Source organism: Esox lucius, chromosome 4 (genome assembly GCF_011004845.1).
Source record: "Esox lucius isolate fEsoLuc1 chromosome 4, fEsoLuc1.pri, whole genome shotgun sequence".
NCBI lineage: Eukaryota > Metazoa > Chordata > Actinopteri > Esociformes > Esocidae > Esox > Esox lucius.
In genome coordinates, this window is record NC_047572.1 from 8836862 (window position 1) to 8855138 (window position 18277).

Here is an 18277-nt window from a genome sequence, read left to right on the forward strand (position 1 = left end):
GATGAATGGAACAGAGTGGTCCTCGAGTAACACCGAATCCAGAGCACAAAGGACCTCTTTAAGTCAATGACACAAAAAAAAATGTGGAGAAAGTGAAGAGGCAGGAATACACTCCGCAGGCATTTTACGTTTGAACACGAGCAGAAATTATGGAGAAAGGATGACTTTAGTTCATTTCATATCTAGACAGCAACGTTTTTCTATGACTCATTGCTTAGACTACTTCGGAGAACTTCCTTCTACTTACTGACTTGGACATACAAGTGCGAACAAGTCCTCGGACAGATCCTTTTCCACAGCAAATCAAACTCGTTTTTATCTTCCCCAGTGGATATCCAGACTGGGAGTCCTGACTAGGGTGGAATTGATCAAAGCCCATTTCCAGTATTTGGTTCTGTGCTGGTGAGGGTGCTGATACAGCATGGTGCATTATAAATGAGCTGCATTGTGTCAGACTACCTCACAGGTTCATTCATCACGAGGACCTCTCAAACTGCACTTTGTTAGCGGGGCATTTCTCGACGAGAACATTGCCGAGCTAGAAGGAGGGATGGAGGATGTGGGCAGGAATAACAGGAATTAGCAGAGCTTGGTCTGCTTGAATTATGTGAGAGATATTCGGACGGGAATGGATTGTGTGACGCATGTTTCCCTTGATGACTCAATTGGTTTATGACAATGTTACAAATGTGGCACTTCACTTGAACCGTCTCGCCGTGAGAGGATAAGGGATAAGCGCCAACGAGCAGCGCAGTTATAGGACAATAAACCATGACATGGGGGTGTGATGCGGTCCCCTAGGCCGTTCTTGAGTTAGTAGACCAACAAACTACTGGATCTGATGTTAATAGCATTCATGAAAAAATAAACACAGATGCACACACACAGACACGCAGACGCGCACACACAGACACGCAGACACGCACACACAGACGCTCACACACAGACGCGCACACACAGACGCGCACACACAGACACGCAGACGCGCACACACAGACACGCAGACGCGCACACACAGACACGCAGACGCGCACACACAGACACGCAGACGCGCACACACAGACACGCAGTATGGCAGGTGAAAAGGGACTTTATTAAGCTATTGAAACAACCTAATGTGCATACCACCGCGTATGCGACCGTGTATACGTCTATACGCGTATGCAACCGTGTATACGTGTATGCACCCATGTATAAGCGTTCCTATACCCGTATAAACGACGCGTCAGTATACACGCTCAGACAACTGCTTCAGTCGACTGACATAAACGACTGAACGCACGTGTGTACGCGTGTAGATATTATCCTGTACAGTAGAGGGCGCAGAAACCCGGGGATCACTAGTCTGTACGAACAGGAAGTTGTTAAACACCTTCGACGAAGAGAGGAGGAACGGGTTAGTTTTTCGGCTAAATACAGGTGAGTTCAGATATTATTTTCATCTAGCTAAAACCATCAGGCATGTGGAGGTGCTTGGTTATGCAATACAGCTAGTTACCAGTGAGTTTTGTTGCCTCGGTTTGCTAGCGACATTGTAATAATTGTTTTCACTCTCGAACATTTCATCAATGTAAACTGTGTCGGCCATTGGCTTTAGCCTATACGTCCTCCCTTCCCAAATCGAAGTTCATGTCCATTGCTCAATCAAACCATTGTAGCCCTATAATTGCAACATCTTTTTTAGGCTTATAATAATAATTATTTGACCATGTTTATTACTGTCTTAGCTATGCTGCTTTCTCTGTATGAGTTTTAATAAGCGAGACTGGGTGGCTAGTTAAATATGGAAATAAATGCTTTAACGACATCTGGTAATTATTCAGTAAATGTACTATATACATATTCAAATGTTTCAGTTTTGTCTTTTGAATTTTCATGGAATTCCTAACATGTGAATTGCAGTTTTACATTGTGATTACACAGTGCAGATCGGGAGTGTCATATTTCTCTAGAGAGTAGTATAAAGAAAATGTACTCCCTACCTTATTTTCATTTTTCTTATTTTGGCCATTTTCAGTTATAAAATCAATAGCTTTATTTAAATAATAACAGCCAGCCATGGACGGGTAGTCTTATAACACCCGCCATATAATAAGGTTGTTAGGTACTAAAAAAGGTACTAAAAAAAAATTATATTAAGAATTTGTATTTCAACAGAGTATTACATAGCACATTTTATTTCAGTTATACTGTGCTTAGTAGGGAGTGTATACGCTGACTTCAAATTATATTTTCCCATTCGTAACCAAAGTGAATGCATATTTAACCGTTAAAAGTAAAGGCAATATAAAAGCATAGGGAGGGTGTTTATAGTTGGATTATTTTTTGTGGAGTCGTGACTATTCTATCACAAATGTAGGCTATAATTTGGAACAGAGACCACTGCAAGCCTAATGTTTGACAGTATTCTATCGTGCTAGTCTACTAAATCGATTTAATATAGGCCTAGCTGTAAACACAATTAAACAACGTGACATTCGTTAAAGAACGTAATAAAAACAAAGCTAATTGCTTGCTAAGACTATTTAAATATGGGCCTAGTTGTAATATTCCTTTAGTTTGTCGTTGTGTGTCATGGTCATGCAACAAACTTATTTACCAGCACTTTCATACTGACAAGACAAAAGTTGGAGCCGCCAATTATTTTAAGCGTACAAGTTTGTAGACATTTTATAAAGCCGTTACCATCACAAATCGATAGGCTACCTTAATTATTGTTTATCAGGGGAATGAAAGCATGACAACATACTATTTGATTTTAAACGACCACGAATAATATGTTTTACATTGTATGTATAGGCTATAGCCTACTTCGTAGCCAGTTTGCTATGACAAATAAATTAACATGAAATCATGTTTTTATCTAGCTGATATCACATGCCCCGCTCCACCAAATTCAGCAAAATATTTTACAGTCAGAATATATCTAAATTAATAGAACGGAAAACTATGTATCTACCAAATGGCTTTTGGATCCACAGTTCTAGCAAAAGGTCTTATTTGAAACGCCGACAATTTAATCAATTCTGAGCGATTTTTTACAAAGAGTAGACTAATGTTCTTATTTACCAGACACCACTTCCATACCGTAATAATTCCCCGTTTATAAGCTGCACCGTGTATAAACCGCACCATTAATTGTATATCTTATACAAACCCCAGTATTAACTGCATCTATAGCCTACATAAACCGCATTTGCCTGTAGAATTATGGCTAATACATAATTCAGGGGTGTCATTTCAGCAAAAGCGGAGGCATGGCAATGTGACATGACATCTAGGACAGAGAGTGGAGGTCTAATAATCATTAGTCATTTGTTTAAACTTAACAGAAAATAAAGAAATACATTGACTTACATGCCAGGTGTTCAAGACCTGCGTGAAGTTAGCCCCCAACCCAAAATAGGCTCAATCGTTTGTGCTGGTTTGTGCTGTTAACATTTTCGTTTGTGCTGCTTTCATTTTTTAGAATATTTAAGAATACTTTATAGATCAAATTCACTCAAAATAGGCTAAATGGTTTGTGCTCGGTTAGTGCTGATAAAGGTTTGTTTTTGTGACTGCCTTTCTTAACGATAATGACAGAGATATTGTGGAAAGGGAGTAAAGCCAGTGCGCTATCCCAACCTGGCTATCCAATAGAAATCTAGCTTATCAAAAACTGTAGCAGCACAAACAAAAGCAGCTGAACAAAATGCCTGAATGAGTGCATATTATGGTTGTAATAATATATGCATAATATGACCATACAGTAAAAAACTTTCAATTTCAATAAGTGTTCCCCAAAGTCCAAGTTGACTCTCAAAAAGATCGATCCTTTCTATGGAGCACCCGCGGTCACACAGTTCACAGGTCCCAAAGCAGTAGTTTCATCTCTTGTTCATGCTCGTTAATTGCAAACTAGCCACCACTGATTTTTCTTTCCTCCTCTATTCATTTTGATAAGTTTAGCTATGTAGAACGAAACGTGGTCACAAACACACACATGCAAACACTCCAAACGTGCAACATGAATAGGCTATATACATTATATCATCATATTGCATGCACATGTGAGAAAACGATGAGCATGAGGAAACGATGAGCCCATCCATTTTTGCAAATCAATTTGAAGTTAAATTATTTTTTATTTTATAAAAAACAGATTCAAAGTATGGCAGCTGCCCTACCTTGCCAAACCCAGTTGATGCATGGGCATGCACTGTACATTAATGTTAAACATCTGTCATAGGGGCTACCAAGATTAATTTGTTGAAGAATAAAATACGTTTTTGAAAACACTAAGGCCAATTGTAACATATTTGCTACATTAATCTCTGAGACCACTACGTCCAAGCAATCATCTGTGAAAATGTTCGCTGGTGGAAAAATGTAAGCCATGTATTTACTGCTGTGATTGAAAATGTTTGCCAAATCTGTGTATAAGCCACCGTTTATAAACGGCGGTATTTGGCAAATCTCTGTCCTACCATAAGAAACACACATATTCCAAAATATTTTAAAACATTAAATAATAAAATAAGATTTTCTTTATAAATAGTGATCGATTGTATTCATTGTTGCTAATTGGCTAGCCAGGTAATATTCATTATATATAATGTATTTTACTTTTCCTGTTACATTTTTATTCTATGCATAATTGCAGGCTATATAAGAGGCTTGCCAATTAATTGTACAACAAAGGAGATTCTCAATGACTATATCATGAAAACAGTACCTATATAGCCGTGTTTGTTTAGGAAGAAGGGTTGACACATCTCTCCCTATGTAGCATATCTAGGCTCTTTTTATCGTATCGCCCACTCATCCATTGAAGTCAGTCATTCATTTCGGGGTAGCGCCTGCCTGGGTACCAACTACAACTTGTGTGCTTTTGGCTGATTAGGAATACAGGATAACAACAAACAGCAGGTTAAATAGTGTTCAGTTTGTTAATTTAGAATTCTGACAAAGGACGAATGTAGCCTAATATACACATATTTATGACAAGTTATGGAAGGAGGAGGGTTTAGCTTTCAAAATTGCTTTTTTTTAATTACAAACTCAAACGCGAATTGGCTTAAACCAGGGGTGTCCAAACAATTCCAAGGAGTGCTGAGTGTCTGCTGGTTTTCGCTCTCACCTTGTACTAGATAGTTAGGTTACTAATTGGTTAAAGTTTCTACCCTCACCTGGTTGTTTAGGTGAACTGGGAACCAATTTATAGGAAAAACCAAAAACCAGCGGACACTCGGCCCTCCGTGGAACTGTTTGGACACCCCTGGCTTAGGCATTTGACGGATCTAGTGCTAATGAACCCCAGACAGTCAGATGCTTATTTGTATTTCCTGTTCATGCGAAAAGATTCTTGAAAGACCAGTGCTCTCTACCGGATAAGTCAATAAATACATAGACGTATACACGTGCGTTCAGTCGTTTATGTCAGTCGACTGAGGCAGTCGTCTGAGCGCGTATACTGACGCTACGCGTATAGGTGACTGAACAGTGCGACTATGTTGGACGACTGAACGTGTATACCACCGCGTATGCGACCGTGTATACATGTATACGTGTATACACTACATACACGTATACATAGACGTATACATGTATACACGGTTGTATACGCGTATAGACGTATACGCGGTCGCATACGCGGTGGTATACACGTTCAGTCGTCCAACACAGTCGCACTTTTCAGTCACCTATACGCGTAGCGTCTGCTTCAGTCGACTGACATAAACGACTGAACGCACGTGTATATTTATTCACTAATCCTGGCGAGGGCGCTGGTCTTTCGTGGATTTTTATTCTAAAGAAGGCTGAACCGTATACCGGAAGGTGCTTTTTGCAAGTTTAGTGGGTGTTTATACAGTATTTTATTCAGTGTAGCCAACAGTTAAGGAAAATCTGTGTTTTAAATCATTGAAATCGAATCAGTTTTTTTCTGTTTTAATATACTTCAAGTGAACAACCCTGTGTTGACTAGGGCAGAGAAATAAATGCATGTGATGCCTGATGTCTTGTCAAAAATCGCTCAGCGATTCGCTTGCTACAAGAACTCTAGATCAAATAGCCACTTGATGGCTAAAAGTAGTTTCCCGTTCTATTTAGACAAATTCTGACAGTAAAATATGTTGCTGAATTTGGTGGAGCAGGATATTTGATAGAAGCTAAACTAAAACATGATTTTATTTGAAGGAAATATATTTCAAACGTTTGTTATATAGGCTAGCATATATTTCTTATTTCGTTTATTGTTCAAAACTTTTTTTCACCATACCAGAGTCAATGCATATTTAACAGTTAGAATTGAATGGAAAATGAAAGAATATGGAGGTTGTTAATAGTTACCAAATGGTTATGGAATTACTATTTGTGGAGCCGTGATTATTCTAGCACAAAGTTAGGCTAGATTTTGAAACCCAGACCTAAGCAATTCTGAGTAATGTTTGACAGAGTATCCTATGTACTGTTAATCTATTAAATCGATTTGAGAGTCTACTCTTTAGCCAGGCCATGAAAAAATTACAACTTGCTATGTCTGATTTTACACGAACAACATGCTTTGCATTTTATTTATTAGCGCTTCTTGCCAAGTTTGCGCTATGGCATATTTATGATGTTTTTTTCAGTACCTTCTTAAAGGTAGTAGCCTATACATGCGTAATTAGATTGACGCGGGTGTTGGTAAGACTACATGGTCATAGCTGAATAGAATTCTACTGTTGGTATTTAAATAAAGTTATTGATTTAATGAAACTGAAAATGGTCAGAATAAAAAATTTAAAAATGTAGAGAGTACAAAATTATTTGTACTACTCTCTAGGGAAATATGATACTCCCGATCTGTACTGTGTAATCACAATGTAAAACTGCAATGCACATGTTAGGGATTCCATGAAAAGACTCTAACCCTAACCCTAAAATATTTGAACATGTATGTAGTACATTTATTGAATAAAAATCAGAAGTTGTTAAAGCATTCATTTACATAATGAATATTACCTGGCAAGCCAATTAGCTCAATGAATACAATCGATCGCTATTTGTAAAGAAAATCTTATTTTATTATTAAATGTTTTAAAATATATTTTGTAATATGTGTGTTTCTTATGGTAGGACTGAGATTTGCCAAATACCGCCGTTTATAAACTGAGGCTTATACACAGATTTTGCATTTTCAATCACAGCAGTAAATACATGGCTTAGCCTACATTTTTGAAACACTTTCCACCAGGGAACCTTTTCACAGATGATTGCTTAGAGGTCTCAGAAACTCATGTAGCAAATGTGATACAATTGGGGTTACAGGGTTTTCAAAAACATATTTTATTCTTCCACAAATTAATCTTGGTAGCCCCTATGACAGATATTTTAATATTGATGTACAATACATCCGTCAATTGGGTATGGCAAGGTAGTGCAGCTGCCATACTTTGAATCTGTTTTTTTTCTCAAATAAAAATGAGAAACGAATATAACTTCTATTGCCTTTAAATTGATTGCAAATATTGATGGGCTCATCGTTTCCTCATACTCATCGTTTTCTCACATGTGCATGCAGTACGATTATTTAATGTACATAGCTTATCAGTATTGCACGTTTGGAGTGTTTGAATTTGTGTGTTTGTGACCACGTTACTTTCTACATAGCTAAACATATTAAAATGTTTAGAGGTGAGAAGAAAAACCAGTGGTAGATAGTTTGCAATTAACGAGCATCGAACAAGAGATTAAACGACTGCTTTGGGACCGGTGAACAGTGTGATTGCTGGTGCTCCATAGAAAGGATAGATATTTTTGAGAGTCAACTTGGACTTTAGGGAGCACTTATTTTTAGAAAAAAATTTCTTACTGTATGGTCATATTATGCATATATTATTACATGCATAATATGCACTCATTCTAGCCTATTTATCTTTGAACAAGAAAATAGACCGCTGATTCAAAAAAACTCGTCAGTGAAAATGAGTGTCAGTGAGTTAACTTATTCTTTCCTCCATGTTTGTCGACATGTAATTGTGTAATTGGTTATGGAAGCATTTTGCCCAGCTGCTTCTGTTTGTGCTGCAACAGTTTTTGGTATATAACCTACATTTATACTGGATAGCGCACTTGCTTTACTCACTTTCCACAATAGCTCTGTCATTATCGGTAAGAAAGGCAGTCGCAAAAACAAACCTTTATCGGCACAAACGGAGCACCTATAAAGTAATCTTAAATATTCTTAAAAAAAAAAGAAAATTCTGAAGACACGGCAAAACTGAAATATTAGAATATGTATAGAGTACATTTATTGAATAATAAGCAGTAGTCGTTAAAGCATTTATTTCCATATTTAGAATGTATATTTAAATTATATCTACAATACTGAAAAAGAAAGTATACAGGCTACTAATTACAGGCAGGCCGGTCAGTTTTCTGTGAAGAAAAATGTAAGAGAAATAAGTCCCGTTTACAGACAAGGGTGAAATAAAATAGATTCTTCATGGGAAACCTGTAAGAGAGATGCAAAATCGTAAATATACTAATAAAAAACATGTTAATGTTTGCGATTTCAACTCGTTGTCTGTGGTTTTAACTAGCCACCCAGTATTGCTTGTGTTAAAACTCATACAGAGAAAACAGCATAGACATAGCTGAGACAATAAAAATAAAAAGGTCAACCAAAAATATAGCCTAAAAAAGACGTTGTTATATAGATTGAGCAATGGACATGAACTTCGGTTTGGGAAGGAAGGAGGCTACAGGCTATAGCCGATGGTTTACGGCCACATTGATGAAATGTTCGAGAGTGAAAAATTATTTACAATGTCGCTAGCAAACAGAGGCAACAAAACTCACTCTAACTAGCTATATTGCATAACCAAGCAATATATTGCATATATTGCATAACTCAACATGCCTGGTGGTTTTCGCTAGATGAATGACTACCGTAACTCACCTGTAGAAAAACGAACCTATGCCTCTCTTCGTCGGAGGTGTTTCACAACTTCCTGTTCGTACATACTAGTGATCCCCGGGTTTCTGCGCCCTCTACTGTACAGGATAATATCTACACGCGTACACACGTGCGTTCAGTCGTTTATGTCAGTCGACTGAAGCAGTCGTTTGAGCGCGTATACTGACGCGTCGTGTATACGGGTATAGGAACGCGTATACATGGGTGCATACACGTATACACGTATACACGGTTGCATACGCGTATAGACGTATACACGGTCGCATACGCGGTGGTATGCACATTAGGTCGTTTCAATAGCTTAATAAAGTCCCTTTTCACCTGCCATACACGCAGACGTGCACACACAGACACGCAGACGCGCACACACAGGAGATTGCCTGCAAAAGAAATCGGAGATCCTTTTGGAGGTTTACAATATTTCACTTAAGTTATTAGATATGAATGAAAATATTTGCCTGAATGGATCAAACACTCAAGAATGGGACAGACCAATAACCTTGTAAGAAAACACCCATATATTTCAATTAAGGCTAAAATCTAAATGGTATCTGTATTGTTTGCTATGAGTGCCTGAGGCTTTTAGTAAAACAGAAATGGCCATTTCATGCTTCACTGCACTTTACATTTTGGTCATTTAACAGACACTTTTATCCAGAGCAAATTACAGACGCATTTAGGGTTAAGTGCCTTCCTTAAGGGCCCAACAAGTTTCTAACCTTGTTGATTCGGTGATATGAAAGACCAACATTGCGGGCTCTGACCCAAAGCTAAACCTAACCTATCAGCCAAATTCAGTTGGTTTCAATAAAATGTCACACACTTTAATTGAAACTCGATTTCAAGCCTGTGTCTAAATAAAATCACAATTGATAGGTTTAATTAAATTCCTAAATTCCAAATTGTCCCCAACCTCAACCTGAAAAGCACATACACAAAAGAAATGGATGAAAAAAAAAAGGAAGAAACAAAACTAAGTGAGGCTCTTGTTAGAGCAGCATTTCATGTTGTCCTTGACTTGACACCAGCACCACGGGTGGTCCCGAAAGTCACCCAGACATGCAAATGGTCCCATTCCATGACACAGCAGCAGATGCCTAGGGGGCAAGACATGGTTACAGAGTAAAGGGATTGAGAGCGTTCCAATACACAGAGGATGCTATGACACACGTGTCTTCCTACTGGATCATTTCTCTGCTTAAAGTAATTCAGTGTGTAAGTACATATAAGGACATTGATGCGTGTGTGCGGGCGAAATTCCTTTTTCCCCTTTCCAAGAGAAGGGCTCTCGGAAGAAGGATCAACTCAGTAGTCGCCGTTTTCATGAATAATTGAAATGCTGGCGTGTTTTGAGAGAAAAGGGGCCGACATGTTGTACTGGGCTTCGGCTGCAGTACAGAGCCAGTTATCACTCACCCTAATTGGAATTAGATGCCAGAAACAAAGAGGCTTAGAGGAGCTTAATGAAAAAAGGCCTACTTAAAAAAAAAATCTAACCCCCACCCACAAACAGCTCTTTGATTTAATTCTCCTCCTTCCGTTGGTTTTGGGTATTAATGGATGAGGAGGCAAGACAGGTGTCTCACAACATGTCAACAACAAGTAAATAAATGTTACCGAACCAGTTCTTCCACATCTCTCTTTGTGATTAATACTTTTCCATTCATTTGCAAGTGGCTGAATCTATCTAACCGGATAGATCATTTAAAGGACATGGGAAATGGGGGAGAGGCATAGACGGAACATGGTATTTTAACAATGTTAATTACAGTTGGACTGAATGGCTAGCTGGTAGTGTTAGGCTGAAGAAGCTGAAGAAGACGCACATATAATATTTTTCTTTTGCCTGCAGTTTTTTTTACCTTGTCATATAACAAGTATCTCCCGTTGACAGACGGATCGGTGCAGCTTCTGCAGTAATGCAGTCGATGTATCGGTCTGTCGTGGTGAAGAAAGAGCTGAGCCGCAAGGCGAAGCTCTCGATTTACCAGTCAATCTACGTTCCTACTCTCACCTATGGTCATGAGCTTTGGGTCATGACCGAAAGGACAAGATCCCGGATACAGGCGGCCGAAATGAGCTTTCTCTGCAGGGTGGCCGGGCGATCCCTTAGAGATAGGGTGAGAAGCTCGGTCACCCGGGAGGAGCTCAGAGTAGAGCCGCTGCTCCTCCACATCGAGAGGGGTCAGCTGAGGTGGCTTGGGCATCTTTTTCGGATGCCTCCGGAACGCCTTCCTGGGAAGGTGTTCCGGTCCCGTCCCACCGGGAGGAGACCCCGGGAAAGACCTAGGACACGCTGGAGGGACTATGTCTCCCGGCTGGCCTGGGAACGCTTCGGTGTCCCCCCGGAAGAGCTAGAGGAAGTGTCTGGGGAGAGGGAAGTCTGGGCATCCTTGCTTAGACTGCTGCCCCCGCGACCCGGCCCCGGATAAGCGGAAGAAGATGGTATGGTATGGTATATAACAAGTAATGCTTATGAAAGTAGACAAAATTATTCAGATGTAGGAAGGTCAAGCCACCCATTCAAAATGTAAAAAAAATTAAGTAGTACATCTTGTGGACAAAGAACAAGAGATCACTGCATATGGAAGAATGTCTTCTACGTAATTTTTGGACTCACAAAGAAAGAATCACTGTTTCAGGTCCTACAGAGCAATCTCTCAATGCAAGCCTCAAGTGTATGTGTTGATTGTGCACTCGACGCATTGAATGCCATCCAAACTGAAAGCTCAGAGACCAAGGCAAAAGGCAAAAGCTGGGACACAGCCAACGACCCAAGACTCCAGAAACAGTACTTCAAAACACTCGATCGCAATACAAGTGAGCCGGAGGTTTGCTGACATGAAAGGGCCTTGACCTCTTCCGTGTTCCTGATGGTGGGCCAGTTATTACGAGAGTGGTTTCCTGCCCCAGAACTCAACCAGTTCTTCTAGAGACAAACCCTTTTTCTGTCCACCGGAGGTAGAATATTGAGGACGGGTAATCCATGTGGATGGCACTTTCAAAACAGCCGGATGAGCTGCTGCTTTCAACAGAAAGGTAAATGTCCTGTCTGAAGAAGATGAAAACCTGCCTATGCAATAGCTGTGGAGAGAGACTGGCACATCTGGCAACAGTGCCAATGGAAGCGTCAGTGCTGTATGAACTAAGGCCCAGCGGAGTACTGAATGAAAGATTCAGTGACTATTTCACTATCATGAAAGAGTATGGTGAGTCAACATGTTTTTACTCCATCCACAAACGTCTGCAAACAGACACACAGCCATTGTGACAGACTTGAATATATGACTGGATATTAAAGTTGAAAAGGTTTGTGTTTAATGTCAGCAACAGTCCTGTACCACATTATTCTTTGTTTTTTACTCATTATTTTATGTTTGCTTCCATCTTCCCTACAAGATGCTATGCTTCCTAGAATACTATTAAGCTTATTTTGCCTGGAATGTAGGCATATTCTGCAAAGGTTTATTCTTAGTTGCATATATTATTGTGATGAGTCAGTGTGAATGTGCTTGTTAGGATGCAGCCTCCGACAGAGTGGCGCTGTCTGGCTGTGAACGGAGACTGCACTCTCCAGTAAACTCTCCGTGGTCCTGAATCAATAGCTGGGTGTGTGCTGTTTTTGAAAGCACAGCTTTGAGTTAGCGGGCTACAGGTTAACATCAGTATTCAGTGGGCTTCTCAAAGAAGTTGAAGTGTACTGCGGTTGTATTGCCCTTTCCGTGGATTTTAATCATGCTGCTTCTGAAAATGTTATTTTTTCTATATATTACAACTTTGACATCATACGTTTACTTGCATTTGACCATGACGTTTGGGTCTTACAGTGGCTCTCCAAAGTACTCATTCCACCATGGAGTTTTGCACATTTTATTGAGTTACAACATTAAATCAAAATGGATGGAGTTAGGAGTTTTTGCCACTGATCAATACACACACATTATAAAAATGATTAGATGTATAAAACAGAAAACAATTGATTGAATAAGAATGCTATGATGTATCTGAGTATATGGGCGGAAAGGGCATTCTATAGGGAGACCACCAAGAGGCCTATTCTAATGGAGTTACAGTATTCCAGGGCTGAGTTGGAAGACACTGTGCATACTGCATCAACAGCCTGGGCGTTCACAAAAGTAGCCTTTACGGGAAAAAAGGTCATTGTTGAGAACAACTTACATCATATCTTGGCTAGAACCTGCCAGAAGGCACGTCGGACCTCAGACTGGGGTGAAGATTCATCTTTCAGCACAACAACAACCCAAAGCGCACAGCCAAGACAATACTGGAGTGGCTTCGGGACAAGTCTGTGAATGTCCTTGAGTGGCCCAGTCAAAACCTGGACTTAAATACAATTGAGAAAATGTGGGTAGAGTTGAAAATTACTGTTCACCAAAGGTCTGCATCCCATTCGACAGAGCCCGAGCATACATTTTGCAAAGAAGAATGTTCAAAAGGTGCTGTTTCCAGATGTGCAAAGCTGGTAGAGACATACACAAATAAACTAATGGGTGTAACTGCTGATAAAGGTTCCTCTACTAAACATTGACTAAAGGCGGTGAATACTTTGTTTTGTATTTTTTATTAAGATTGAACAATAAAGCAGATTTTATTATTTACTTTCACAATATGGTATTCATGTTGTTCAGTGGCAAAAACATGCTGCAACACAGCAAAATATGAAAAAGACCAAGGGGGTGAATACTTTTCAACCACTGTACATGTAGTTTATGAAATATGATTAGAGGGTACTGAAGGACCGACATTCCAGTGGAATTTATTACACCACTATGGTGTTTTAAAATCTGCAGCCCATTTAAATGTAGCCAAAGGGGAACTGCGTCTGTCAAAGAATGTGTGGCTTATCGGCCTTATAACAGCTATGATAGCGGTCACCATACAGCCTACTTAATCCATTTATAACCGGTTATAGAGTCAATTATCACAACATAGCTCGTAAAATGTATTTCTTCCTTTGCTCGGCTGCCCCACAGATTTTACCCACGCAACGCCGTTGTATTCCATAACTGTCAGCTTATTGCACTCATTAAAACACCTGCTGGAAAACATACTGTAATGTATGCATATCCAAGACACTGAGTAACAGCCCTTTTAATTTATTAATAACCAATGTTATACTCTCCAAATTGTGGTTTACCTTTTGCAGAATCTGATAGATTAATGAGACAATCGGTTAATTGTCCAGGCATTAAAGCGATTGACAAAATGTTCCTGGATCAAGGCGATATCCTGTACCTTAGATGACCACTTTTGAACTTCCAAATACCGTGACATTTAGGGGATGGTACCTAGGCTTCTGCTTCGACGCCATAAATAAATGGCCGGTGGCCAAGGCCTCATCGTTGCGATTCCGTCCCTATAATTACCAACTGCTGTATCGTGCCAGACGGGAGAAATATAGTCATCTGAAATTGTGGGTTCCTACTCCTTTTTGGCCTTAATGCACACAGGCAAGGTCGTGGTTAGTTCAGTTTCCTTCCTTTTTATGGGAATGAACTGGATATTCATTAATAAATAATGTAAATAAGCTGCCTTTTTTAATTGCAAATTAATTTTGTGACTACAGTATATGGATCCCCCCAAGCTCTCCCCCCTTTAAATCATCTGTTTAAAGGCATTCCAAAGGAATAATAACTCAGAAGACAAATATTCGCTGATTCCTTCATTGGTCTGCTACATTACACATTACACAAGCTAACCGTGATAAACACATGGTTAGCAGGTTCCGGGACTGTTGTGATTGTGGGTTTGGTGGGCTAAAATGAACAAATGTATGAAAGACTGAATCATCACTACTGTTCTCTCCCTTGTGAGGCGGCAGAATGTATGCTACTGACCTGTTCTCTGAGCTGAGGTAGCAGACCAAATGGGCGGCCCAGAGCAGTGGCCCAGCGTACGTGCTGAGGGCTGTGAGGAAGACAGCCAGGGACTCAACGTAGGTCTCCAGTCCCACGAAGCCCACGGAGATGTCCACAGTGGCTATGCTGTTCGAGTTCCCCTACAAATAACAAACAAGTAAACTAAATCAGCCAATGCAGCTGTCTGGGTTACAGTGGTGCTCATAAGTTTGCATACCCTGGCAGACATTCAGGAATTTTGGCAGTGATTTAGAAAATATAAAAAGTATTTTATTTAAGGACAGTGATCATATGAAGCCATTTATTATCACATAGTTGTTTGGCTGTTTTTCAAATCATAATGATAAGCCAAGGTAAGGTAGAGCAAAAAAATATTTCAACAAAAACTGCCAGAAGACTTGTTCAGGATACAAAGAGAAACCCACAGGTAACCTAAGGAAAAATAGGCTGCTTTGGAAAAAGACAGTGTGGTCGTTTCAAGGAGCACAATATGACTATACTTGAACAAAAATGAGCTGCAAGGTCGAGTTACCAGAAAGAAGCATTTACTACACCAATGCCTCAAAAAAGCCTGGTTACAATATGCTCGACAACACCTTGACATGCCTCAAAGCTTCTGGCACACTGTAATTTGGAGTGACGAGACCAAAATAGAGCTTTATGGTCATAACCATAAGTGCTATGTTTGGAGAGGGGTCAACATGGCCTATAGTGAACAGAATACCATCACCACTGTGAAGCATGGTGGTGGCTCACTGATGTTTTGGGGGTGTGTGAGCTCTAAATGTGAAAATGTATGGCAAGATGAATGCAGCATGTTATTAAAAAAGACAATTTGCATTATTTTTGCACAAAAGCTGCGCATGAGATGCTCTTGGACTTTCCAGCAAGACAATGACCCTAAGCACAAGGCCAAGTTGACCTCCAGTGGTTACAGCAGAAAAAGGTGAAGGTTCTGGAGTGGCCATCACAGTCTCCTGACCTTAATATCATCGAGCCACTCTGGGGAGATCTCAAACGTGCGGTTCATGCAAGACGACCAAAGACTTTGAATGACCTGGAGGCATTTTGCCCAGATGAATGGGCAGCTATACCACCTGTAAGAATTCAGGGCCTCATAGACAACTATTACATAAGACTGCACTCTGGGATTGATGCTAAAGGGGGCAATACACAGTATTAAGAACTAAGGGTATGCAGACTTGAACAGGGGTCAGTTCATTTTTTCTTTGTTGCCATGTTTTGTTTAATGATTGTGCCATTCTGTTATGACCTACAGTTGAATGTGAATCCCATATGAAATAAAAGACGTGTCTTGCCTGCTCACTCATGTTTTCTTAAAACATTTTACATATATAACCAATTCTCCAAGGTTATGCAAACTTTTTGGCACAACTGTAGCTCATGTGGCTATTTAAGTTAGCTAACATAGTAGGCTACAGTAGACTATAGTAGGCAAACATAGCTAACTTAATCTGGTTACATTACCTGACAAACTAACTGCTACTAACTTCACCTTCAGTACATTTGTTAAAATCGAACTCAACGTTAACTTCAGGACGTTAGAAGCTGATATGAATATAACGTGTCAGTCTCCTCAGGGAGCTATTAGGAGACTGCTTTCTGCCTCCTCTCTAGCCCGGTGAGGGGCTGACGGGGTGAAAAACTCCCCTCCACCTCATCGTCCCTCGTCTCTCCAGTCTCTGGCCTGTCTCTCATTCCCCTTTCTATTACCCGACAAGGGCTCAGGGGTGACGGAGCTCTGTGTGATGGAGGAGCTCTCGGCGACTGCTGACAGAGCTGAGTTAATTCACTGGCTGATGAGGCCCACTATAGCTCCCCTTCTCTCAAAGGTGTTTGGGTGTGTGTGTTTGTGTGTGTGTGTGTGTGTGTGTATGTGTGCATATATGTGTGTTTGCAAAATTACCTCTTCTGTCAAAGAGCATGACAAAGCCACCTCTTTGGAGAGTCTACAATCAGAGTTTTAGGAGATGAGGCAGTTCAGCTCGGCTGGCTCGGTCAAAAGTACAGCTGGTTACAGCTTTACTGAGTCTTACCATAACCCTGGGGGTCTATAATTTCACACACGGGCAACTTAAGTGGTAATTGTTGGCTGCTGGCATATTCCTGACCCCTTCATCGTGCAAATGACATAAGTGTGAGGAGGGTCATTAACTGAACAAAATGAAAGTTGGGGGAAATTCAGGAATATGAGAAAGCTTCCTTCGCTAAATATCGGGCCTGACCCTGAATGTGTTAATATGGCTCAGGAGGTTAGGAACTGTGACGGCAAAACATAATCAGAACCTTTGTCCTACGGTCAATAAAAACTATTTATTATGTTCACTGTAACAGAAAGAGACAAAGAAATCAATAAGGCAATGACTTCAGTACTGCATTAAAGGTTTACCAATCTGCAGAATATATTTAGAAAAGCACATCATCCACAAAATTCCTCAGAGTTTTACTCACTCTATTACTTTATTTTTTTCCCCACAAATGACATTATTATATATTTTCTTTCGTATTGACTTAACTATTTTAATCGACGTTGAGTTTTTTGTGGTGCATGTTCTGGATGATAGCTAGCAAGCCATTCACATAACTATATCGTCTAAGTCTCTGACCTGAAAGTAGAAGAAGGCCTGCCCGAACCAGTAGTGCATGATAGTGGTTTGGGCCGCGTCGTAGTGGAGCTTCTTCCATATAAACTGGGCCATCAGGGTCTGTACCAGTAGGCAGCAGCACAACACTGGCAAGTTGTGAGCTCGGAACAACAGGGAAACCAACAGAACCACACCGCTGTAAAGAGATAATTTTTTTCCAGTTATAGCACTGTAAATGTATCTAAAACAATTTCCAACTTAAAATCTACTGGTCGTTAGCCCCACCTCCCTATTTTCTAGACTACGTGCACCCTGCACTTGCTACCTACCTGTAGATTTCCCACAAGCCCCTGCTCTTCAGCCGGGCGTCCGTTGTGATGACTTGGGACCTCAGCAAGTCTTTGGAGCCTGTGAAGAGGATGCCCAGGACGAAGACGTACACAAAGCGGGCCTCCACCGTTCCTCTGAGGAAAGAAGAAATGTCATATGTAGGCTACAATCTAAATTTTTAGTGAGATTATCTATGCTGTTTACACCCATGTTTGAAAATCGCAAATCATAACTATAATTGCAATATTTGTCAAAGAAATCGCAATTCAATATTTTATCCAAATTGTGCAGCCCAAGTACAAAGACAACATATCAAACTGAGGAATGTTATTGTTTTTGGAAAAATACATGCCCATTTTGAATTTGATGCCAGCAACAGGTTTAAAAAAAATGTGCAGGGGCATGTTTACCACTGTGTTGCATCACCTTCTTTAAACAATACTCTAAGCGTTTGGGAACTGAGGAGGCCGATTGCTGTAGTTTTAAAATGCATTCCCATTCTTACTTGATACTGGATT

General features: G+C 40.1%; 1 protein-coding gene across 3 annotated transcripts in view; it reads right to left on the reverse strand.

Moving 5' to 3' along the window:
- pigg (phosphatidylinositol glycan anchor biosynthesis class G) overlaps positions 1-18277 on the reverse strand; it is a 118902-nt gene that overhangs the window by 20111 nt on the left and 80514 nt on the right. For 2 of the 3 annotated variants that reach the window (XM_010904606.4, XM_010904608.4), the window contains 3 exons: positions 17759-17893; positions 17451-17625; positions 14803-14963 (listed from right to left, as the gene is read on the reverse strand). In XM_010904606.4, coding sequence (XP_010902908.2) covers positions 14803-14963; positions 17451-17625; positions 17759-17893 — 471 coding nt within the window. Of the gene's footprint in view, positions 1-9328; positions 10042-14802; positions 14964-17450; positions 17626-17758; positions 17894-18277 lie in introns of those variants that run through there. The other variant, XM_020046105.2, reaches the window with a different exon arrangement.